Source organism: Solenopsis invicta, chromosome 5 (assembly GCF_016802725.1).
Source record: "Solenopsis invicta isolate M01_SB chromosome 5, UNIL_Sinv_3.0, whole genome shotgun sequence".
Lineage (NCBI taxonomy): Eukaryota > Metazoa > Arthropoda > Insecta > Hymenoptera > Formicidae > Solenopsis > Solenopsis invicta.
In genome coordinates this window covers 13,289,454-13,315,668 of record NC_052668.1, presented here as the reverse complement: position 1 = coordinate 13,315,668, position 26,215 = coordinate 13,289,454, and the positions used below count along the sequence as shown (strand labels likewise).

Here is a 26,215-nt window from a genome sequence, read left to right as displayed (position 1 = left end):
ATAATTTTAAATTCTACCGTGTCTTTAAGATCACTTCAAGATTTGAGGAGATAAGAAAATTGTTATAATCAATATTAGAGGATCATACAGATTGACGTAACATTACAAATTTAGAAATTAAATATTTGAGAATTTATTAAAAACAATAAATTTCAAAAAAGTAGAAATAGAATTTTTCAATTCAAACAAATATACGTCAAAGATACTTGCAAAGGAAAGAAAATAACGATAATGGAAGATAAAAATATGAGCGAGGCACTTGCGATAAAAGATCCGACCAAAATAACAAAATTCAACGAACCGTCCGACGTCGGACCGTTAAAATTGAAGGTGTACAAAACGAGATGGCTAATGCTAATTCTCTACATGATTTTTGGTGGGGCAAATTCTTCTCAATGGATTGAATACTCGATTATAACCAATATAGTTACTAGGTATCAAATTGCTCTCACGACACGTATTTTATTAAACATAAAAGTCAGTGCTCTTTTTTTGTATCGTTTAGGTATTATGATGTGTCTTCGTTAATGGTTGATTGGACCTCGATGATATTCATGGCGATTTATGTGGTGTTTTTATTCCCAGCGTCGTACGTGACAGACAAGTGCGGTCTGCGATGGACCATTATTATAGGTACCGCGTTAAACTGTCTGGGTGGCTGGATAAAAACCTTTTCCGTTCATCCCGACAGGTTTTACGTCGCTTTTATCGGTCACTCGGTAGTCGCGCTAGCACAGGTTGGCACTTTGCACAATCTTAATTTAGTCTATTAAACCCTTTAAAAAAATGTTCTCTTCTTTTTCTACTCATTTCTTTTATCCTTTGCATTGTTTTATTATTATGCCGTTATTATTATGCCGCCGTATTCATTCAGAGAATAGTAATTACTTCATTTTGCATTAGCCTCTGAACCTGCCGTTACCTGGACGCTTGGCCGCGCAATGGTTTCCCGCTACCGAACATTCAACCGCCACGTCTTTGGGTATTTTAGGCAATCAATTGGGAGCATCGTTGGGTTTTCTCTTAGTGCCTATAATGGTAAAAAATCACGATAGTCTGGATGATGTCGGCAAAGATTTGAAACAGTTATGTTGGATCGTTACAATCATCGGCACAATTATATTCGGTCTAGTGCTTATATGTAAGTTGATCAATTACAAATATTGTCAGATAATAATTTAACAATATAAATATCTAATTTTCATCCACTGTAAATCAAACAGATCTGAGTTTGTAAAAAAAGTTTTTTTTTTAAAGTTTTTTTGCAATCTTTCACGCGTGGATAATTCTTCATTTAATACAATAATAAATAATCCAAATTGAATTTACATTGCATATTAAAATTTATATCTTTACGCAATTAATTTCGACAAATGAGGACTGAATGTCTCATTTAAATGTTTATTATTGATTCCGTTAAACCAAAATAATCCCTTGTAGATATTAATTAAAGGAAGCTATTCTTTAATATACCTATCAAATTTTTCGATGTAGCTATACTTTCCAATACAACCAACGATGTACTTTAATCTGGGTCACTTTATCCAAGTTTTTATTTTTATTTACTCGGCTAACCGCAAGAGCGTGAACTGTTAATTAACAAAAAATCGTTCTCGCTGCTGGAAAAATTATCACGTTTTAATCTTCTCAATGTTCCGCAGATCTATTCTATAATTTTTAACGACAGTTTTGTTATCGTTACAAAATTGTTGCACAGCTTCTTCATGATGTATTATATCTGCACAACTATGTTATAACAATAACAAAACTATTATTGAAAGTTACATTTGCCGATTTCGTATCAGTATTTCAGAACGAACCGAAACTGCCGCCGAGCGAGACGCGGGCGTTGCAAAAATTTAATCGGGCAGAGAAAAAAGAGGAAATTATAGCGCCGATCAAAAGGCTCTGCAAAAACAGAAATTACATGATGCTCTGTAATTGCTACGGTTTAAATGTCGGCGTACTGAACGCCGTATCTACATTACTCAATCAAATATTTCTCGCACACTTCAAGGTGAGCTAGTCTAATTTCGATGCAACGCCGCAAATCAAATACGAAAGGAGACAAATTCGAGCAAATATTTGACATTTAACATTTGACGATATTTTCATATTTTGTACATATATCTAACGTCAAAGTCGTCAAAGTTATAAATCTCGCATGTGTTTCAGAATGGAGAAGAAGACGCAGGCAGAATTGGCTTAGCTATAATTCTGACTGGTATGGCTGGCTCCGTTAGTTTCGGTATCATCCTTGATAAAACGCACAAATTCAAGTAAGAAAAATACGCACAATTTTCTTTAGAAATTCTATTTTACTTAACTTTGCGTTTATCTTAAATCAATGTCGAGTAATAATTCATATATTTTCAGAGAAACTGCCGTGACTGTATATTTTCTTTCATTTGTTGGTCAAATATTATTCGCGGTGTTTACTTGCCTGGGCATAAAGTGGATGGTATACTTGTCGGCAATTTTCTTAGGGTAACCTATCGACAATTGCACAATGTTTATGTGTATATCAAAAAACTATAATTTTTAAACTGTATTGCGTAAAACATAACAGAAAATAATCTTTTAACAATTTAGTAAAATGTTACTATTGCCTTCACTATTTCACGGTATCATTCAAGATCAGATTTTCAATATATATCAAACAAAGTGTGATACAAAATAATTATAGATTTCTCTAATTGCAGATTTCCATCATATTATTTTTACTTATGTCTACTCTTTTGTATTTTATCTTGTTTTATGTAATTCATATTCTAACATTGTTTTTATTACAATTTTTCAGAAATGATTTAACAATTAAGATCATCATCTTCTTGTATCATACATCTTTAGTATCATTTGTTGCAGGTTTTTCATGTCGGGATATCTGGCATTGGGATACGAACTAAGCACTGAATTTACGTATCCGGAATCAGAGAATATACCTGCCGGATTTCTTAATATAACGTCCTCCATATACGGCATCATTCTTATTACAATATTTGAATTAATACTACATTCTTACGGCGATATTCCGGTGCACATCGGTTTATGCTTGACTTTGCTACTCGGTTCTATCTTGACTGCAGTAACGAAAGACGAGCAAAGACGACAAGACGCGAGAAAAAAGGCTCAGTACGAAGGGGTCGTAAAAATGGAGAAAAACGTCGATGGTGTTCCAGAAACTAATCAACTAACTTATAGCGTTAATTAATAGATACATATGATGTATCAAATCTTTCAATAATGATAAATTTTCTAACAGATATTCAAATTTTATTTATATTCTGATTTTTACCAATGTTATTTCACCTCCTAGTTTCTCCTATACATTATAATAATTATAATCAATTTCTAAAAAAAAAAAATAAATCTAACATTGTGCGCAAATAGAAATTATACGTCGCTTTTTACAGGGCCGTAGAATGGTAAGTATATTAATTTATTTTACGAAAGAAACTCTTGTCAACAAGTAATACAGCATATCGTAACGAAGTTGTAAGTTGGAGGCTGGCGACAAATTGTCACACACGATCGGGGAGGCGCTCGTGCGTTATCGCTTGTCCGATCGGCCTTCGTCCTTCGTTATGCACAGAGCGGCGCAGCACGACAGTCTTGGTACTCCTCACGAGCCGAACGCTCAAGTCTGTGTATTCTTCCATTATTATTACCAATATATCTTTTTCACTAGTTCTTACAATACTTTGATATTACTCCTATTATAAAGTGGAATGTCGAAATTACTCTGACAAGATTAACTTTACAGTATTGTAGGAAAAAGGATTTAACACTGCACAGTTAACAAAATAAGCAACGAGGATTTCGCGCAACGTTGAAACTAAAATGTGATTAGTTTTCTTTTTAAAAATTATAAACGATTATCAGAGATTAACTTGTTCTATGCTTATGGACTGATATACTTAGAGTGCCCTTTTATATATGATGCATCTAAATAAATTTTTTTTTTTTTAATTAGTTATCTGTTTTACGTCAATTTAAAATTTGATTATCTCAAAGTCACATTAGTAAAACATCCTGTATTTATTTTCACTCAAGTACAAAAAACATACAAACATAAAAATACCTGTAGAAGATACAAATAGAATATATCAAAATATTTTTTTTCTGCATTTTAACGCAGAAAACTAACCAATAATATCATCGTAATTTAAGTGCTATGCATTATGTAGAACTTTCAATAATATATGTACAGTAGAGTGTCCTTAATTTTGGCCCTCATAATCTTTGCTCGCGTAATTACACAGTGATTGGTGCACTCGTGCTGTGGTGAAGGTATTTTATAACTTTGGCATTTTGCTCTTATCGCCCCATAAGCCAATGTACTAACGGTAGTGTACAAAGATTTCCGAAAGTTCCATGAAAAAGCTGAGACAGCTGCTCATAGCTAAAAATTAGAATTGCAAAACGCTGGAAGAATAAATGATGCTTTATTATAAATCACCTAAGAACAGTTTAAATGCACTGACTAATGCAACTGCTCGATAAGCGACTAAATATAATATCTAGATGCAATTCATCTGCCTAAAACGCATTATTTAAATGGAAAGGCACCAACAATTGAAATAATAGTGTAACAATAACTAAGAAAAATAAATTCTGCAGCCTTTAAAAATTTGCCACTCTGGGTTATAGTCCGTTCAGTCAACGCGTTAATTCGACATTGGAATTAGACATGTATCTCGGTCGCATAATCGTATTAGATCCAACAGATTTTTGCATGATTTTACCAAATTTTTGTTGCATCATATATTCTCAGTTGCTCAGACAAAAATAATATATATTTTAAATACCAAATATGCTCAGTTGCTCAGAGAAATAACACATTTTACATCGCAATATAAATTACCCAATGATTCCAAAATAGAATGAACAACGTGCGCAGTCATTTTAAAGTTGCGTTACACTACAGCATCCCAACCTGATAAAAATCGTGATAAAACTAAGTACAGATTTTTGATTCCTTAAATCTTTAAGCTACATGTCACTTTATTTGTTAATGTTTAGATAAGGTAAACTTGCTGCACGATATTAAACGATTCTGAGTTTGCAACGGAAATATTACGCGCAGTTATATTTCATCTCAATTACAATCAACATCAAAGCTTCTTTTGTCGTATCATATTAAAATCAATTCTCAAATTGTGAAAAATTGTGAAACATAAAATATAATTCTAAATTCATGGTTTCTAAAATCGTTATTTAAAATTTTTGATAAGAAAACTTTTATAATCAATATTGTAAGATTCTACAGATTAACGTAACACAAATTCCAAAATTAAATATTTTGGCTTCATCGAAAATAATAAATTTCAGAAAAGTACATAATCAAAATTTTTTCAACTTATAAACAAATATACCTCAAAGATATTTGCAAAACTCATTTGGCACAAGAGTGACAATAACGATAATGGAAGATAAAAGTCTAAGGGAAATACTTGCAGTAAAAGATTCGACAAAAATAACGAAATCGAACGAGCTGTCTGATATCGGACCGTTAAAATTAAAGGTGTATAAAAAGAGATGGCTAATGCTAATTCTCTACATGATTTATGCTGGAGTAAATTCTCAATGGATTGAATACGCGATTATAACTAATATAGTTACTAGGTATGACATTTCTCTCAAGATACGAATTTTATTAAACATAAAAGTCAGTGCTCTCATTTGCATATCATTTAGGTATTACGGAGTGTCTTCGTTAATGGTTGACTGGACTTCGATGATATTCATGGCGATTTATGTGGTGTTTGCATTTCCAGCGTTGTACGTGATAGACAAGTGCGGTCTACGATGGACCATTATTATAGGCACCGCGTTAAACTGTCTGGGTGGTTGGATAAAAACTTTTTCCGTTAATCCCGACAAGTTTTACGTTCTTTTTATTGGTCACTCGGTAGTCGCGCTAGCACAGGTTGGTACTTTGCAAAATATTAATTTAGTCTGTTAATACCTTTAAAAAATATTTACCTCTCTTTTTCCTACTCATTTTTTTTATCCTTAGTATTGTTTTATCATTATTATTATGCCACGCATTCACTTAGAAAATAGCAATTACTTCATTTTGAATTAGACTGTGGTCCTGCCGCTACCGGGACACTTGGCCGCGCAATGGTTTCCTTCTACCGAACTGTCAACCGCCACGTCTTTAGGTATTTTTGGCAATCAATTGGGAATAGCATTGGGTTTTCTCTTAGTGCCTATAATGGTAAAAAATCATGATAGTCTGGATAATATCGGCAAAGATTTGACAAGGTTATGCTGGATCATTGCAATCATTGGCACGATTGTATTCGGACTGGTTCTTGTACGTGAGTTAATAATTCGTTACAAATATTGTCAGATAATAATTTGCCAATATAAGTATCTAATTTTCATCTAATGTAAGTGAAACAGATCTGAGTTTGAGAAAAAAGTTTTCTCTAGCTGTATTGTAATCTCCCATGCGTGGATAATTCTTTAATTTAGAAAAATAATAAATAATCAAAATTTATATTGCATACATTAATATAAAATTTATGTCTTTACGCAATTAACTTTGGTAAATGAGATGTAAATTTCTCTTTTAAACTTTTATTATTGATGCCCTTAAGCTGAAATAATCCCTTGTAGGTATTTATTAAAGGAAGCTATTCTTCAATATACCTATCAAATTTTTAAATGTAGCTACATTTTCCAATACAGCCTACGATCTACTTTAATCTCGGTCTCCATCCAAGTTTTTATTTTTATTTACTTGGCTAACCGCAAGAGTATGAACCGTTAATTAATCAAAAATCGCTCTTGTTGCTGAAAAAATGATCACGTTTTAATCCTCTCAGTGTGCCACAGGCCTATTTTGTAATTCTGAACGGCAGTTTCGTTATCGTAATAAAATCGTTGCACATCTTTTTTATCATGTATTAAATCTGCACAACAATGTTATAACGACAAAAGATCGTTCTCGCTGCTGGAAAAATTATCACGTTTTAATCTTCTCAATGTTCCGCAGACCTATTCTATAATTTTTAATGACAGTTTCGTTATCGTTACAAAATCGTTGCTCTTTCATCATGTATTATATTTGTACAATTATGTTATAACGATAATAAAACTGTTGAAAGTTACATTTGCCAATTTTGTATCAGTATTTCAGAACGAACCGAAACTACCGCCGAGCGAGACGCGGGCGCTGCAAAAATTGAATCGGGCTAAGAAAAAAGAAGAGATTATGGCGCCGATTAAAAGGCTCTCTAAGAACAAAAATTACATGATGCTCTGTAATTGCTACGGTTTAAATGTCGGCGTACTGAATACTGTGTCTACGTTACTCAATCAAATATTTCTCGCACACTTCGAGGTGAGCTAGTCGAATCTCGATACTACGCCGCAAATCAAATACGAAAAGAGATAAATTCGGGCAAACATTTGAAAATATTTTCGTATTTTGTACATATAGCTAACGTCAAAGTCGTCAAAGTTATAAATCTCGCATGTGTTTTAGAATGGAGAAGAAGACGCAGGCAGAATTGGCTTAGCTATAATTCTGACTGGCATGGCAGGATCCGTTAGTTTCGGTATCATTCTTGATAAGACGCACAAATTCAAGTAGGAACAATACACACAATTTTTTTTAAAAGTTTTATTTTACTTTACATTATATTTATCTTAAATTAATGTCGATTAATAATTCATATATTTTCAGAAAAACTGCCGTAACTGTATATTTTCTTACATTTGTTGGTCAAGTATTATTCGCGGTGTCTATTTGCATGGGTATAAAATGGATGGTATACGTATTGGCAATATTCTTAGGGTAAGCTATCAACATTTGCATAATGTTTATGTGTATATCAAAAAGCTATAATTTTTAAACTGTATCGCGTAAAACATGTATAAAACAAGAGATTTTTTAACAATTTAATCAAATGTAACTGTCGCTCTCACTATTTCACGTTAGCTCACGTTAGACCCAATTTTCAATGTACATTATCAAACAAAGTGTGATACAAAATAATTGTAGATTTCTATTATATTATTTTCATTTATATCTACTTTTTTTTATTTTATCTTGTTTCATGTAATGCGTATTCTAAACATTATTTCTATTACATTTTTTTAGAAATGATGTAGCATTTAGGACAGTATCATACATTTTCAATATCATTTGTTGCAGGTTTTTCATGTTAGGATATCTGACATTGGGATACGAATTAAGCACTGAATTTACGTATCCGGAATCAGAGAACATATCTGCCGGATTTCTTTATATAACATCCTCCATATACGGCATCATTCTCATTACAATATTTGGAATAATACTAAACGCATATGGCGATATTCCGGTGCACATCGGTTTATGCTTGACTTTGCTACTCGGTTCTATCTTAACCGCAGTAACGAAAGACGAGCAAAGACGACAAGATGCGAGAAAGAAGGCTCAATACAAAGAAGTCGTAAAAATGGAGAACGTCGACGGTGTTCCAGAAACTGAGTAACTAACTTATAACGTTAATTAATAGATTAATTAATAGATTAATAGATAAATGATATATCAAATCTTTTGATAATGATAAATTTTGTAACAGACATGTGAATTTTATTCATATATTCCGATTTTTATTAATGTTATTTCACCTTCTAGCTCCTCCTATACATTAAAATAAATGGTTAAAAAAAAAATAAATCTCACATTGTGCGCAGATAAATATTACGCGTCGCTTTTCACAAGACAGCAGAACCGTAAATGTATTACATTTTTTTTACGAAAAAAACTCTTGCCAACAAGTAATATAGCATACTTTTATATTGCACCCACCATAAAATGGAATGAGTTTATTACGACCAGATTAACTTTATAGTATTGTAGGAAAAACGATTTAACACTGCATGGTTAACAAAATAAGCAACGAGGATTTTGCGGAACGTTGAAACTAAAATGTCATTATTTTTTTTTTTTAAGAAGTATAAATGATTAATGTCAGATTAATTTGTTCTACGCCCATGGACTGAAATATTTCAAGCGCCCTTTTATATGTGATGCATTTGGATAAATTTTTCTTTAATTTGTTATGTATTTGATATCAATTTAAAATTTGATTTTCTCAAAATCTTATTAGTAAATCCTGTATTTATTTGTACTTGAGTACAATAAAAAATAAAAATACAAAAATATGTGTGGAAGATACAAATAGAATATATCAAAATATTTTTTTCTGTATTTTAATGTAAAATACTAATTAATCCGTAATGGTCACTCGAAGTGCAAAGGACCCCATGCTAGTTTTAAGGGTACACAGACCATTCAAAATCGAACAACCTTCTATGAAACTAATTTTTATCTGAAAGTATACAATCTTGAAAATACGCCCCTAAATTTTTGTCAAATTATCTCAAAAATTACAAACTTTATGGATATTTTTGTAATTTTGCAGTTTTTTTTTATTTAAATTTTTTTATTATGTTAAATTTTAATAAAACAAAAAAAATTATTGGATGATAAAGAACAGACCTCAAGGTATGTCCAGTAAAATTTTTGTTACGAAATATCAAAAAGCTGGCAAATAGCGACTGATTGATCCTGTGTGACCATTACGTTATTATTTGAAAGTGTGACCATTACGGGTTAATAATATCGTAAATGTGCTATGTACTATGCAGAATCTATTTAAAAAATAGATGTACTAGCGGTAATGTACAGAGATTTTCGAGTGTTTCAAAAAATGCCGGAACAGCTGCTCTTAAGTTAAAAATTAGAATTGCAAAACACGGGACGAGTCAATGATGCTTCATTATAAATCATCTAAGAACAGTTTAAATGCACTTATTAATACAACTGCTCAATAAACGACTAAATATGATACCTAGATGCAAATCATCTGTCTGAAACGCACTACTTAGGTGAGAAGACATCAACTGCTAGTGTAACCATAACTAAGAAAAATAAATGCTGCAACCTTTAAAAATTTGCCGTTCTGGGTTATAGCCTGTTCAACTAATGCCTTAATTCGACACTGAAATTAGACGTGTATTTCGGTCGCATGATCGTGTTAGATCTAACAGATTTTTGCATAATTTTATCAAATTTTCATCGCATCATATATTGTGGGATGGTTAACTTGTGAGTGCGAGCATGTGTTTGCGTGTGGTGTGTGAGCAGACCCGAGGATGCGCACGCGCGCGAGAGAATGAAATCGGAGCAGCGCGCCATGAGCGTGGGTGGCAATAACGACTTCTGTGTGATATAGTTATGATTGCGTGTTTCGCGTGGTCGGAAAGAGTATCGTGAGTCTGTGAGTTCTAAGAGCACGGTGAATCCTAAGAATACTGTGAGCTCTGAAAGCACTGTGACCTATGAGAACATTTACGAGGTCCGCAATTTCCGCGAGGTGCAAAATTACTGCGAGTCGTCGCGAGTATTGCAATCGGCGTGCATGCGAAACGTGCCGTTTCGATGTGCGTATGCTGTATTTTATATTTAATAATTCTATATCCTACAATATTCTCAGTTGCTCAGACAAAAATAATATATATTTTAAGTACTACATATGCTTAGTTGCTCAAATAGAAATAACACAAATTTTACATCACAATATAAATTACTAAGAATTTCCAACATAGAATGAACGACGTGCGCAATCATGTAGTTATTTTAAAGTTACGTTCCACTACAGCATCCTAACTCGATAAAAATCATAGTAAATACAGATTGTTGGTTCCTTGTATCTTCGAGCTACATAATAATGTCACACTATTTGTTAATAAGGTTATCTATTTAGATAAGGTTGACTCGCCGCGCGATATTAAACGGTTCTGACTTTGCAATGGAAATATTATGCGCAGTTATAGTTCATTTTACAATCAACATCAACGCTTTTTTGTTGTGTTTTAAAATGAATTCTTAAAATGTGAAGAATTATGAAACGAGTAATATAATTCTAAATTGTTTCTAAAATCGTCATTCAAAATGTTTGATAGAAAATTTTTATAAGCAATATTGTAAGATTGTACAGGTTGACGTAACACAAATTCCAAAATTAAATATTTTGGCATTTATTAAAAATAATAAATTTCAGAAAAATATAGGATCGAAAATTTTTCAATTTAAACAGATGAGATATATCTCAAAGATATTTGCAAAACTCATTTGGCAAACGAGTGAAAATAACGATAATGGAAGATAAAAGCCTGAGCGAGATACTTGCGGTAAAAGATCTGGCAAAAATAACGAAATTAAACGAGATGTCTGATGTCAAACCGTTTAAATTAAAGGTGTATAAAAAAAGATGGATAATACTAATCATCTATATGATTTATAATGCAACGAATTCTTCTCAATGGATAGAATATTCGATTATAAGCAATATAGTTACTAGGTATGACATTTCTCTCAAGATACGAATTTTATTAAATATAAAAGTGAGAACTCTCATTTGTATATCGTTTAGGTATTATGGAGTGTCTTCGTTAATGGTTGACTGGACTTCGATGATATTCATGGCAACTTATGTAGTGTTTGTATTTCCAGCGTCGTACGTGATAGACAAGTGCGGTCTGCGATGGACCATTATTATAGGTACCGCGTTAAACTGTCTAGGTGGCTGGATAAAAACCTTTTCCGTTCATCCTGGCAAGTTTTACGTCGCCTTTATCGGTCACACGGTAGTTGCGCTCACGCAGGTTAATACTTTGCATATTCTTAATTTAGTCTATTAATTTCTTTAAAAAATTATTATACTGTTACAACTTCTTTCATATTTATTTCTTTTACCATTATTACTATGCCACCATATTCTCTTAGAGAATAGTTGTTACTTCATTTTAAATTAGACTTTGATCCTGCCGATACCGGGACGCTTGGCCGCGCAATGGTTTCCTTCTACCGAACTGTCAACCGCCACGTCTTTGGGTATTTTGGGCAATCAATTGGGAATAGCGTTGGGTTTTCTCTTAGTGCCTATAATGGTAAAAAATCACGATAATCTGGATGATATTGGCAAAGATTTGACAAGGTTATGCTGGATCATTGCAATCATTGGCACAATTGTATTCGGTCTGGTTCTTATACGTAAGTTAATAATTCGTTACAAATATTGTCAGATAATAATTTGCCAATATAAGTATCTAATTCTCATCTACCGTAATTGAAACAAATCTGACCTCTATTAAGCTGGATCCCCCACCATCGAAAATCAAGTTCTTACCTAGTCAAAAATTTAGTGCTATTTAAGTACCCTAGTCCGAATTTTGGTGCACAAACTGTTTAGAAAAAAATTTGATAAAAAGTGGGGGGGAGTCCAGCTTAATGTCAAGCTGGACTCTCCCTCTTCCCCCCGCCCCCATAGTAAAGAAAAATATATATAGCGGTCACAAACACAAAACAAGAATCTTAAAATTTAGTGCTAATTTAATGCTCAAAGAAACCACAAAAACAAATTAAAAATATATAATTGTTTAAAAAATATCACTGTATACACTGTGCAGCATAGCGACCTCGGAGAACAATACTTAGAGGCTTTCAAATTTGTATGTTTTCGATAGCTTAATGTCGCTAAGCTGGACCCCTCCACTTTTTACCAAATTTCCTCCCAAACGGTTTAAGCATCAAAATTCGAACTAGGGTACTAAATTAGCACTTAAATAGCACTAAATTTTTGACTAGGTAAAAACTTAATTTTTGATGGTCGCGGGAGTTCAGCTTAATAGAGGTACAGATCTGAGTTTATAAAAAATAATTTTCTAGCATTTTTGTAATTCTCCTTCCGTGGATCATTTTTTAATATAATAAAAAAATAAATTAACTTAAATTTAAATTTATATTGCATATTTCAATATTTCAATTAATTTCTTTATGCAATTAACTTCGGCAAATAAGATCTGAATGTCTCTTTTAAACTTTTAATTCCGTTAAGCCAATATAATCGCTTATAGTTATTAATTATTTATTAAAGGAAGTTATTCTTCAATATACTTATCAAATTTTTCAATGTAGCTAAATCTTTCGATACAGCCAACGATCTATTTTAATCTCGGTCTCTTTATCCATGTTTTTATTTTTATTTATTCGGCTAACCGCAAGAATATAAATCGTTCATTAATTAAAGATCGCTAAAGCCGCTGGAAAGATTATCACGTTTTAATCTTCTCAATGTGCTGCTGGCCTATTCTGTAATTCTTAACGACTGTTTCGTTATTATTACAAAATCGTTACACAGCTTCTTTATCATATATTATATCTGCACAACGATGTTATAACGATAACAAAACTGTTGTTGAGAATTACATTTGCTGATTTCGTATCAGTATATCAGAATGAACCAAAACTGGCGCCGAGCGAGACGCGGGCGCTACAAGAATTAAATCGGGCGAAAAAAAGAGAAGAATTTATGGCGCCGATTAAAAGGCTCTGCAAAAACAAAAACTACATGATGCTTTGTAATTGCTACGGTTTAAATGTCGGCGTACTGGACGTCGTGTCTACATTACTCAATCAGATATTCCTCGCACACTTCGAGGTGAGCTAGTCGAATCTCGATACATCGCCGCAAATCAAAGGAGACAAATTCGGGCAAATATTTATATTTAACATTAGAAAATATTTTTATGTTTTGTACATATAACTAACGTCAAAGTCGTCAAACATATAAATCGCGCATGTGTTTTAGAATGGAGAAGAAGACGCAGGCAGAATTGGCTTAGCTATAATTCTGACTGGCATGGCAGGATCCGTTAGTTTCGGTATCATCCTTGATAAAACGCACAAATTCAAGTAAGAAGGAAACAATTTTCTTTAGAAATTCTATTTTACTTTACTTGTTGTATTTATCTTAATTCAATATCGACTAATTATTAATATATTTCCAGAGAAACTGCCGTGACTGTATATTTTCTTGCATTCGTTGGTCAAATATTATTCGCGGTGTTTACTTGTTTGGGCATAAAATGGATGGTATACGTGTCGGCAATATTTTTAGGGTAACCTATCGACACTTGTATAATATTTATGTATATATCAAAAAACTATAATTTTTAAAATGTATTGCGTAAAACACAAAGTTAACACAAGATGATCTTTTAACAATTTAGTAAAATGTAATTGTTGGCCTGACTATTTCACGTTAGCGTTCAAGATCCGATTTTCAATGTACATATATCAAACAAAATATGATACAGAATAATTGTAGATTTCCTTATTTGTAGATTTTTATTATATTATTTTTACTTATATGTACTGTTTTCTATTTTATTTTGTTTCATGTAATTCATATTCTAAATATTATTTCTATTACAAATTTTTAGAAATAATGTAGCACTTAGGACAGTATCATACATTTTTAGTATCATTTGTTGCAGGTTTTTTGTGTCGGGATATTTGACATTAGGATACGAATTGAGCACTGAATTTACGTATCCGGAAACGGAAAATATACCTGCAGGATTTCTCAATGTGACGACCTCCATATACGGCATCATTCTCATTGCAATATTTGGAATAATACTAAACGCATATGGCGATATTCCCGTGCACATCGGTTTATGCTTGACTTTGCTGCTCGGTGCTATTTTAACCGCAATAACGAAAGACGAACAAAGACGACAAGATGCGAGAAAGAAGGCTCAATACGAAGGAATCGCGAAAATGAAGAATGTCAACGATGTTCTAGAAACAACTCAACTAACTAATAGCGTTAATTAATAGACACGTTGCAAATGATATATCAAATCTTTCAATAATAATAAATTTTCTAACAAACATGCAAATTTTATTCATATTCCGATTTTTATCAATGTTATTTCACCTCCTAGCTCCTCCTATACATTACAATAAATGTCTGAAAAAAATAAATAAATCGCACATTGTGCGTAGATAAAAATTACGCGTCGCTTTTTACAGAACCGTAGAATGATATGTATATTAAATTTTTTTACGAAAGAAACTCTTGCCAACAAGTAATACAGCATACGAGTAGTTTGATATTGCTCTTACCATAAAATGGAATGAGATTACTCCAACAAGATTGTAGGAAAGAGGATTTAACACTGAATAGTTAACAAAACAAACAACGAGAATTTTGCGCAACATTAAAACTAAAATGTGATCATTTTTCTTTTTAAGAATTATACCTAAATGATTATCAGTGTCAGATTAACTTGTTACACCCGTGGGCTGAAATGTTTCGAACGCCCTTTTATATATGATGCATCTGAATAAAATTTTGCTAGTGTAACAATAACTAAGAAAAATAGATTCTGCAGCCTTTAAAAATTTGACGTTCTGGGTTATAGCTCGTTCAGCTAATGCCTTAATTCGACACTGGAATTTTCGTCGCATCAAATATTCGCAGTTGCTCAGACAAAAATAACATATATTTTAAATACCAAATATTTTCAGTTGCTCAAATAGAAATAAAACACATTTTACATCACAATATAAAATATCCAATATTTCCAAAATAGAATAAACAACGTGCGCAGTCATATATCATAGTTATTGTAAAATTGCATTACACGAAAACATCTCAACCTAATAAAAATTGTGATAAAACTAAGTACAGATTTTTGGTTCCTTGTATCTTCAAGCTACATAATAATGTCACTCTATTTGCTAATGTTTAGATAAGGTAGACTTGTCGCGCGATATTAAACGATTCTGACTTTAAAATGGAAATATTACGCGCAGTTACATTTCATCTCAGTTACAATCAACATCAACGCTTTTTTCGTTTTGTCATTTTAAAATTCTCGAAATGTAAAGAATTGTAAAACGTAAAATATAATTCTAAATTTGTATTTCTAAAAACGTTATTAAAAATTTTGGATGGAAAATTTTTTATAATCAATATTGTAAAATTGGACAGACTGACGTAACACAAATTCCAAAATTAAATATTTTGGTATTTATTTAAAATAATAAATTTCAGAAAAGTATAGCATCAAAATTTTTTCAACTTAAATAGATATACCTCAAAGATATTGGCAAAACTCATTTGGCGAAAAAGTGAAATTAACGATAATGGAAGGTAAAAGTCTGAGCGAGGTACTTGCGGTAAAAGATCCGGCAAAAATAACAAAATCGAACGAGACGTCCGATGTCGGACCTTTAAAATTAAAGGTGTATAAAAAGAGATGGCTAATACTAATCATCTATATGATTTATAATGGAACAAATTCTTCTCAATGGATAGAATATTCGATTATAAGCAATATAGTTACTAGGTATGACATTTCTCTCAAGATACAAATTTTATTAAACATAAAAGTCAATACTCTCATTTGCATATCATTTAGGTATTACGGAGTCTCTTCGTTAATGGTTGATTGGACTTCGATGATATTCATGGCGATTTATGTGGTGTTTGTATTTCCAGCGTCGTACGTGATAGACAAGTGCGGTCTGCGATGGACCATTATTATAGGTACCGCGTTAAACTGTTTGGGTGGCTGGATAAAAACCTTTTCCGTTCATCCCGACAGGTTTTACGTCGCTTTTATCGGTCACGCGGTAGTCGCGCTCGCGCAGGTTGGTACTTTGCACAATCTTAGTTTAGTCTATTAATTTCTTTAAGAAATTATTAATCTTTTACAATTTTTTTCAAAATCATTTCTTTTGTCTTTATCATTATTATTATGTCACCGTATTCACTTATTGTCAGAGAATAGTAATTAATTCATATTGAATTAGACTTTGGTCCTGCCGCTACCGGGACACTTGGCCGCGCAATGGTTTCCTTCGACCGAACTGTCAACCGCCACGTCTTTGGGTATTTTTGGCAATCAATTGGGAATAGCGTTGGGTTTTCTCTTAGTGCCTATAACGGTAAAAAATCACGATAGTCTGGATGATATCGGCAAAGATTTGACAAGGTTATGCTGGATCATTGCAATCATCGGCACGGTTGTATTCGGACTGGTTCTTATACGTAAGTTCATAATCTGTTACAAACATTGTTAGATAATAATTCACCATTTATAAGTATCTAATTTTTATTTACCGTAATTGAAACAGATCAAAATTTATGAAAAATAGTTTTCTAGCACTTGTGTAATCTCTTTGGGTGTATCATTCTTTAATTTAATAAAAAAATAAATAAGTTCAAATTTGAATTTATATTGCATATTTTAATATTTAAATTTATGTCCTTACGCAATTAACTTCGGCTAAATGAGAACTGAATTTCTCTTTTAAACGTTTATTATTGATTCTGTTACACCAAAATAATCTCATATAATCATTAATTAAAGAAAGATATTCTTCAATATATACCTATTAAATTTTTCAATGTAGCTAAATTTTCCAATACAGTCAACGATCTATTTTAATCTCGTCTCTTTATCAGAGTTTTTATTTTTATTTTCCCGGCTAACCGCATTAAAATAAACCGTTAATTTATTAAAGACTGCTTGCGCTACTGGAAAAATTATCACGTTTTAATCTTCTCAATGTGCCGCAGGCCTATTCTGTAATTCTTAACGACAGTTTCGTTATCGTTACAAAATCGTTGCACAGCTTATTCATCATGTATTATATCTGCACAATATAATGACGTTATAACGATAATGAAACTGTCGTTAAGAGATACATTTGCCGATTTTGTATCAGTATATCAGAATGAACCAAAACTGGCACCGAGCGAGACGCGGGCGCTGCAAAAGTTAAATCGGGCGAAGAAAAGAGAAGAGTTTATGGCGCCGATTAAAAGACTCTCTAAGAACAAAAACTACATGATGCTCTGTAATTGCTACGGTTTAAATGTCGGCGTACTGGATGTCGTGTCTACATTACTCAATCAAATATTTCTCGCACACTTCAAGGTGAGCTCGAATTTCGATGCACCGCCGCAAATCAAACATAAAAGGAGATAAATTTGGGCAAATATTTACATTTAACATTTGAAGATATTTTCATGTTTTGTACATATATCTAACGTCAAAATCGTTAAAGGTATAAATCTCGCATGTATTTTAGAATGGAGAAGAAGACGCAGGCAGAATTGGCTTAGCTATAATTCTGACTGGCATGGCAGGATCCGTTAGTTTCGGTATCATCCTTGATAAGACGCACAAATTCAAGTAGAAATCATACACACAATTTTTTTTAGAAGTTCTATTTTACTTTACTTTGTATTTATCTTAAATCAATATCGACTAATTATTAATATATTTCCAGAGAAACTGCCGTGACTGTATATTTTCTTACATTTGTTGGTCAAGTATTATTCACGGTATCTATTTGCATGGGTATAAAATGGATGGTATACGTGTCGGCAATTTTCTTAGGGTAACCTATCAATACTTGCACAATATTTATATGTAATTATATCAAAAAACTCTAATGTTTAAAATGTAACTGTTGCCCTCACTGTTTCATGTTAGCGTTCAAGATTCGATTTTCAATGTATATCAAAGTGTGATACAAAATAATTGTAGATTTCTTTAATAGTAGATGTATATTATATTATTTTTATTTTTACAGTGGCGTACAAAAGTTTCCAGCCAGTGACATTTTGTATTCTAATTTATTAAAAAACAGCCTAATAAAATTTTTATAATTATCATTGTTTTACTATATTATTTTGTTACCTATATCTTATACTCATACCTGATAATTATAAAAATTTTATTAAACTGTTTTTTAACAAAATTAGAGTACAAAGTGTCACTGGCTGGAATCTTTTGCACGCAACTGTATGTATTGTTCTCTTTTTCATTTTATCTTGTTTCATGTAATTCATGTTTTGAACATTATTTCTATTTTAATTTTTTAGAAATGATGTAGCATTTAGGACAGTATCATACATTTTTAATAACATTTGTTGCAGGTTTTTCATGTCGGGATATCTGACATTAGGATACGAATTGAGCACTGAATTTACGTATCCGGAATCGGAGAATATACCTGCAGGAATTCTCAATATGACGACCTCCATATACGGCATCATTCTCATTATAATATTTGGAATAATACTAAACGCATATGGCGATATTCCGGTGCACATTGGTTTATGCTTGACTTTGCTGCTAGGTGCTATCTTGACTGCAATAACGAAAGACGAGCAAAGACGACAAGATGCGAGGAAGAAGGCTCAGTACGAAGGATTTGCACAAATGGAGAAGAACGTCAACGGTGTTCCAGAAACTAATCAACTAACTTATAGCGTTAATTAATAGATACAAACAATATATCAAATCTTGCGATAATGATAAATTTTCTATCAGACACGCAAATTTTATTCATATTCTGATTTTTATCAATGTTATTTCACCTCCTATCTCCTCCTATACATTACAATAAATGTCTAAAAAAAAAATGAATTCACATTGTGCGCAGATGGAAATTACGCGTCGCTTTTTACAGGACCGTAGAATGGTAAGTATATTAAACTTTTTTTCATGAAAGAGACTCTTGCCAACAAGTAATATAGCATACAAGTACTTTGATATTGCTCTTACCATAGAATGGAATGAGATTACTCCGACAAAATTAACTCTACAGTATTATAAGAAAAAGGATTTAACACTGAATAGTTAACATAATAAGTAACAAGGATTTCGCGCAAGATTAAAACTAAAATGTGATCATTTTTCTTTTTAAAAATTATAAATAATTATCAGTGTCAGATTAATTTGTTCTATGCCTGTGGACTGAAATATAATTTTTCGACCGCCCTTTTATATATGATGCATCTGGATAAATTTCTTAAAATTAGTTATCTATTTTACACTAATTTAAAATTTGATTTTCTCAAAATGTCATTAGTAAAACATCCTATATTTATTTTCATTCGTGTTCAAAAAGTATAAAAATACAAACGTATATGTAAAAGATACAGATAGAATATTTTAAAAATTTGTTTATCCGCATTTTAACAGAAAACTTACCAATAATATCATCGTAATTTATGTGCTATGTAGAACCAATTTTAAAAATAGATGTACTAGCGGTAGTGCACGGAGATTTCCGAGTGTCCCAAGAAAAAGCCGAGACAGCTGCTCTTAGCTAAAAATTAGAATTGCAAAACGCTGGAGAAATAAATGATGCTTTATTATAAATCACCTAAGTACAATTTAAATGCACTGACTAATGCAACTGCTCAATAAGCGACTAAATAAAATATCTAGATTCATCTGCAATAATTCATCTGCCTAAACGCGCCACTTAGGTGGGAAGACATCAACTGCTAGTGTAGCAATAACTTACAAAAAATAAATTCTGCAACCTTTAAAAATTTGTCGCTCTGGGCTATCGTCCATTCAGCCACTGCCTTAATCCGCCACTGGAATTAGACGTGTATCTCGGGCTACGGTCCACTTACGCTACAAATGCTTCAAATGTTCTTTAATTGGACAATTTGTAAAATTCATTGTTCCGATTGGTTAATCACACATTTCGAAGCATTTGTAGCGTCAAGTGGACCGCAACCTTGGTCGCACAATCGTATTAGATCCAACAGATTTCTGCATGATTTTGCCAAATTTTCGTCGCATCAAATATCCTCAATTGCTCAGACAAAAATAACATATACTTTCAGTCGTATTAAATATGCTCAGTTGCTCAAATAGAAATAACATACATTTTATATCGCAATACACACGCGTAACGAGAGCGCGTGCGCGCGAAGACGAGAGCGCGGGAGCGATCGCTCGTTCGCTCCGATGTCGTGTAATTTACTAGGCGCTATGCGCCGATAATTGCCGTCCGGCGGATGTTCGGCCGGACGGTTCGCATGATTAGGCGGTCCAGGGGGGGGGGTCGGAAGGCGGTTCGTTACACACAAATTATATCATTCTGTATTTCTAAAATAGAATAAACAATGTGCGTTGTTTGTAGTTATTTTAAAGCCGTGTTACATTACAGCATCCCGACCTGATAAAAATCGTGATAAAACTAAGTACAGATTGCTGGTTTCTTGTATCTTTGAGCTAATAATGTCACTTTATTTGTTCATATATAGATAAGGTAAATTTGCCGCGCGATATTAAACGATTCTGAGTTTGCAGTGGAAATATTACGCGCAGTTACATTTCATCTGAATCTCAATCAACATCAACGTTTTTTTCGTAGTGTCATTTCAAGATCAATTCTCGAAATGTGAAGAAGAATCGTGAAACGTGAAATATAATTCTAAATTTGTGTTTCTAAAATCGTCATTCAAAATTTTTGATAGGAAAATCTTTATAATCAATATTATAATATTATATAGATTGACGTAATACGAATTTCAAAATTAAATATTTTGGTATTTATTGAATTTCAAAATTAAATTTTTTTCGTATTTATTGAATTTCAAAATTAAATATTTTGAAATTAAATATTTTGTGTTTATTGAATTTCAAAATTAAATATTTTGATATTTAATGAAAACAATAAATTTCAGAAAAGTATAGAATCAAAATTTTTTCAACTTAAACAGATATATAGTAAAAATTGGCGAATTTAAAGACTCAGTATATAAATTATAAGTAAGAATTCAAGGTAAGTTTGACCAATAGTAGCAGCACAACTAGCGGAAGACTTGCGGGCCTGAGGCGGCGAATTTCGCGAAAAATGTGGTCTTGACGTGGCGCGACTATCGATAACGATAAGCGCAAAGCAAGCGGATAAAACAAAGTATGTATAAATAATAATAATAAAGCCGCAACGTATGAGAGATGTTCGGTTTTCTCATCTTACTTCTGACTATTTAAATCTGTGTGCCGTATATCGGAATTCAGAATTGATTGATGAGTAAATAATTTATTTATACATACATGAGTAGATAATTTATTTATTCTCTCTCTCTCTCTCTCTCTCTCTCTCTCTCTCTCTCGTCCGTGTCGCGCTTATCGATAGCAGAGCCGCGTCAGGTTCGCGCTTTTCGCGAAATTCGCCGCGCTAGGCCCGCAAATCTTCCAACGATATCTCCTCCCTCCTTCCCCCTGGCGGCGACCAGTGACACAAAAGATTGTTTACATAAACATTGGAAGAAACATGGTCCATGTTTAGGTAAACAGGGTACTACTCACCGCCAAATCCCGCGTCATATCCGCATCGCATAATCTCACGCGTCCACATTTCCCCCTCTCTACACACACCCGACCCCCTCATTGCCCCATGAATTAGAACTCTCCTAGCTACTACTACCAATCAAAGTTAGCACGAGGTGTTTATGTGCACTTAGAAATTTATTAATACTTAGACACGTTGGAAAATGGCGTTCACCCGACGCTAGTTGACGCAACTTTACATTAGAAAATTGTTTACTTCTTCCTTTTTTCTCAGTTTCTTTTACCTCTTATTCACCTTCTTGCCTCTCTTTCCCCTTTCGCCCCTACTGTTTTTCTTCTCCCTCTCTTTTTCTTCCCCCTTTCTTTAGGTGTTGTATTTCATCCTCCTTCCCCTCTTCACCCTTCTTTATATATACTTCTTTCCCTCTCTCCTACCCTTCTTACTTCTCCTTCCATGTGCCTTTTCTGGTAAGTAAATATGTTTGTATTTCGTGAACGACAAACGGTCGCTCACATTTACAACGTACCACGGACAAATATCAGTTAACAAACTCGTGCTCGCTATTTCCATTTAATTGTGACACAATTTATGTTAATTTATATTAATTTTATTCAAACTACTTGACCAATTTTATATAATTGAAAATGATAGACGCTTGAAAATCAACCGTTTTCGTCTAAGTGACTCATCGCCAGAATGAGAATATATTCACATATATGGATATCCAATACATCTTGAAATGTACCTAATGACTTGGATGGTGATCTGTAATTTGAAGAGAATGGACTGAAGAGGACTCGAATTGTGAGTCAAAACGTTTGCGTATTAATGTAAAGTTGCGTCAACTAGCGTCGAATAAACGCCATTTACCAACGTGTCTAAGTATTAATAAATTTCTAAGTGAACATAAATACCTCGTGCTGACTCTTATTGGTCAAACTTTACCTTGAATTCTTACTTACACAGATATACGTCAAAGATATTAAGAAAACTCAATTTGCAAGAAAGTGAAAATAACGAGAATGGAAGATAAAAGTCTGAGTGAGGTACTTACGGTAAAAGATCCGGCAAAAATAACAAAATCGAATGAACCGTCTGATGTTGAACCGTTAAAACTGAAGGTGTATAAAAAGAGATGGCTAATACTCATCATCTATATGATTTATAATGGAACGAATTCTTCTCAATGGATAGAATATTCGATTATAAGCAATATAGTTACTAGGTATCACATTTCTCTCAAAATATGAATTTTACTAAACATAAAAATCAATACTCTCATTTGTATGTCGTTTAGGTATTATGGAGTGTCTTCGTTAATGGTTGACTGGACTTCGATGTCATTTTTGGTGATTTATATGGTGTTTGTATTCCCAGCATCGTACGTGACAGACAAGTACGGTTTGCGATGGAGCGCTATTATAGGCGCCGCTTTAAATTGTATAGGTTCCTGGATAAAAATCTTTTCCGTCCACCCCGACATGTTTTACGTCGCTTTTATCGGTCACTCGATAGTCGCGCTCGCGCAGGTTGGTACTTTGCACAATTGCACAATCTTAATTTAGTCCATTAATATCTACAAAAATCATATTACTTCCATATTCATTTCATTTATCTTCTTTATTATTACTATATCACTGTATTCACTCAGAGAATAGTAATTACTTCATTTTAAATTAGACATTAGTCCTGCCGATTCCGGGCCGCTTGGCCGCGCAATGGTTTCCTTCTACCGAACATTCAACCGCCACGTCTTTGGGTATTTTTGGCAATCAATTGGGAGTATCGTTGGGTTTTCTCTCAGGGCCTATGATAGTGAAGAATCACGATAGTCTGGATGATATCGGCAAAGATCTGACACGATTATGCTGGATCATTGCAATCATCGGCTCGATTGTATTCGGTCTGGTTCTTATACGTAAGTTAATAATCTGTTACAAATATGATTAGATAATTTACCAATATAAGTATCTAATTATCATCTATTGTAATTGAAACGGATCTAAGTTTTTAAAAAATATTTTTTTACCATCTTTGTAGTTTCCCATGAGCGGATTAGTCTTTAATTTAATAAAATAATAAATAATCAAATTTAAATTTATATTACATATTTTAATATTCAAAATTATATCTCTACGCAATTAACTTTGGCAAATGAGATCCGAATGCTTCGTTTAAACGTTTACTATTGATTCCGTAAAGCCAAAATAATCCCTTATATTAATTAAAGGAAGCTATTCTTCAATATATCTATAAAATTTTTCAACGCAGCTAAATTTTCCAATATAGCCGATAATCTACTTTAATCTCGGTTTCTTTATTCGAGTTTTATTTTTATTTACTCGGTTAACCGCAAGAGGATAAACCGTTAATTAATTAAAGATCGCTCGCACCGTTGGAAAGATTATCGCGTTTTAATCTTCTCAATGTGCTGCTTTCGTATCAGTATTTCAGAATGAACCGAAACTACCGCCGAGCGAGACGCGGGCGCTGCAAAAATTAAATCGGGCGAAGAAAAGAGAGGAGTTTATGGCGCCCATTAAAAGGCTCTGCAGGAACAAAAACTACATTATGCTCTGTAACTGTTACGGTTTAAATGTCGGAGTACTGAATGCCGTGTCTACATTACTCAATCAGATATTCCTCGCACACTTCGAGGTGAGCCAGTGAATCTCGATGCACCACCGCAGATCAAACATGAAACGAGAAAAATTCGGGCAAATATTTACGCATTTACAATATTTGATTTAAGATATTTTTGTATTTTGTCAGGTATACATATACCTGACGTCAAAGACTTAGATCACGTATGTGTTCTAGAATGGAGAAGAAGACGCAGGCAGAATTGGCTTAGCTATAATTCTGACTGGCATGGCAGGATCCGTTAGTTTCGGTATCATCCTTGATAAGACGCACAAATTCAAGTAAGGAAGATACGCACAATTTTCTTTAGAAATTCTATTTTATTTTACTTTGCGTTTATCTTAAATCAATATCGACTATTATATATATATTTCCAGAGAAACTGCCGTGACTGTATATTTTCTTACATTTGTTGGTCAAGTATTATTCGCGGTGTCTATTTGCATGGGTATAAAATGGATGGTATACGTGTCGGCGATTTTCTTAGGGTAATCTATCAATACTTGTACAACATTTATCAAAAAATTTTAATAATTTTTAAAATGTATTGTGTCTAAGACATATAGATAACAAAAGTCTATTAACAAATCTTTTAATAATTTAGTAAAATGTAATTGTTAGCCTCATTATTTCACGTTAGCGTTCAAGATCCAATTTTCAATGCACATTAAAGTGATATAAAATAATTGTAGTTTTTTGAAACTATTTATTTCAATTATATTATTTTTACTTCTATCTATTCTTTTTTTATTATATCTTATTTCATATAATTTATATTTTATGCATTATTAATAATTTTAAATGTTTTAAAGAATAATTTAACATTTAGGATAATATTATACGTTTTTAATACCATTTTTACAGGTTTTTTATGTCGGGATATCTGACATTGGGATACGACTTGTGCACTGAATTTACGTATCCAGAATCGGAGAATATACCTGCGGGATTTCTCTTCATAACAGCCTCTATTTACGGCATTATACTCATTATAATATTTGGAATAATACTAAACGCATATGGCGATATTCCGGTGCACATCGGTTTTTGCTTGACTTTGCTGCTAGGTGCTATCTTGACCGCAATAACGAAAGACGAGCAAAGACGACAAGATGCGAGGAAGAAAGCTCAGTACGAAGGAATTGCGAAAATGGAGAAAAACGTCGACGGTGTTCCAGAAACTACTCAACTAACTAATAGCGTTAATTAATAGACACATTGCAAATGATAGGGGAGAGTAGATTAAGTCGGTCCGTGTTTCAAATATAACCTTTTTAATTTAAATGAATACGGTTAAGCAGATTTGCGTGTCATTTATAATGTAAAGTTTTTATAAGACACCGAACATGAAAGTAATTTTAAAGTTATGTTATACTACAGCATTTGAATTTAATAAAAATTGTGATAAAACTAAGTACAGATTGTTGGTTCGTTGTATCATCAAGCAAATAATGTCACTCTATTATATGTACATATTTAGATAAGATAAACCTGCCGCGCGATATTCTAATTTTGTTACATCTCATCTCAATTCCATTCAACATCGACGCTTTTTTTGTCGTGTTATTTTAAATTCATTTCTTGAAACCTGAA

General features: G+C 32.7%; 5 protein-coding genes across 7 annotated transcripts; all 5 read left to right on the top strand.

Annotated features, from left to right (window-relative positions):
- The first annotated feature begins 219 nt into the window (after positions 1–219).
- Positions 220–3,265, top strand: LOC105200033 (feline leukemia virus subgroup C receptor-related protein 2). The gene is made up of 7 exons (XM_011167401.3): positions 220–434; positions 506–737; positions 904–1,141; positions 1,806–2,017; positions 2,176–2,279; positions 2,377–2,487; positions 2,866–3,265. The coding sequence occupies exons 1-7, from the start codon at positions 232–234 to the stop codon at positions 3,209–3,211; spliced, it is 1,446 nt and encodes a 481-aa protein (XP_011165703.1). The 5' UTR covers positions 220–231; the 3' UTR covers positions 3,212–3,265.
- A 233-nt stretch (positions 3,266–3,498) lies between these two features.
- Positions 3,499–9,202, top strand: LOC105200035 (feline leukemia virus subgroup C receptor-related protein 2). The gene is made up of 9 exons (XM_026132643.2): positions 3,499–3,842; positions 5,332–5,625; positions 5,698–5,929; positions 6,089–6,326; positions 7,143–7,354; positions 7,499–7,602; positions 7,700–7,810; positions 8,171–8,488; positions 8,639–9,202. Exons 2-9 carry the CDS (start codon positions 5,426–5,428, stop codon positions 8,658–8,660), a joined length of 1,437 nt encoding a protein of 478 aa, XP_025988428.1. The 5' UTR covers positions 3,499–3,842; positions 5,332–5,425; the 3' UTR covers positions 8,661–9,202.
- A 1,964-nt stretch (positions 9,203–11,166) lies between these two features.
- LOC105200036 (feline leukemia virus subgroup C receptor-related protein 2) lies at positions 11,167–14,748 on the top strand. Its single transcript, XM_026132641.2, has 7 exons — positions 11,167–11,369; positions 11,442–11,673; positions 11,824–12,061; positions 13,297–13,508; positions 13,659–13,762; positions 13,858–13,968; positions 14,347–14,748. Exons 1-7 carry the CDS (start codon positions 11,167–11,169, stop codon positions 14,687–14,689), a joined length of 1,443 nt encoding a protein of 480 aa, XP_025988426.1. The 3' UTR covers positions 14,690–14,748.
- A 730-nt stretch (positions 14,749–15,478) lies between these two features.
- Positions 15,479–19,279, top strand: LOC105200037 (feline leukemia virus subgroup C receptor-related protein 2). The gene is made up of 7 exons (XM_011167404.3): positions 15,479–16,209; positions 16,282–16,513; positions 16,676–16,913; positions 17,594–17,805; positions 17,960–18,063; positions 18,161–18,271; positions 18,813–19,279. Exons 1-7 carry the CDS (start codon positions 16,007–16,009, stop codon positions 19,156–19,158), a joined length of 1,446 nt encoding a protein of 481 aa, XP_011165706.2. The 5' UTR covers positions 15,479–16,006; the 3' UTR covers positions 19,159–19,279.
- Positions 19,280–21,321: 2,042 nt separating this feature from the next.
- Positions 21,322–26,036, top strand: LOC105200032 (feline leukemia virus subgroup C receptor-related protein 2). 3 transcript variants are annotated; one of them, XM_026132639.2, is made up of 8 exons: positions 21,322–21,466; positions 22,946–23,204; positions 23,277–23,508; positions 23,660–23,897; positions 24,426–24,637; positions 24,800–24,903; positions 25,000–25,110; positions 25,487–26,036. In XM_026132639.2, exons 2-8 carry the CDS (start codon positions 23,002–23,004, stop codon positions 25,830–25,832), a joined length of 1,446 nt encoding a protein of 481 aa, XP_025988424.2. In that variant the 5' UTR covers positions 21,322–21,466; positions 22,946–23,001; the 3' UTR covers positions 25,833–26,036. The 3 variants fall into 3 exon arrangements, with proteins under 3 accessions (XP_025988424.2, XP_039305885.1, XP_011165702.2); XM_039449951.1 differs by lacking the exon at positions 21,322–21,466 and adding an exon at positions 22,457–22,861; XM_011167400.3 differs by lacking the exon at positions 21,322–21,466 and adding an exon at positions 22,458–22,783.
- Positions 26,037–26,215: the final 179 nt, after the last annotated feature.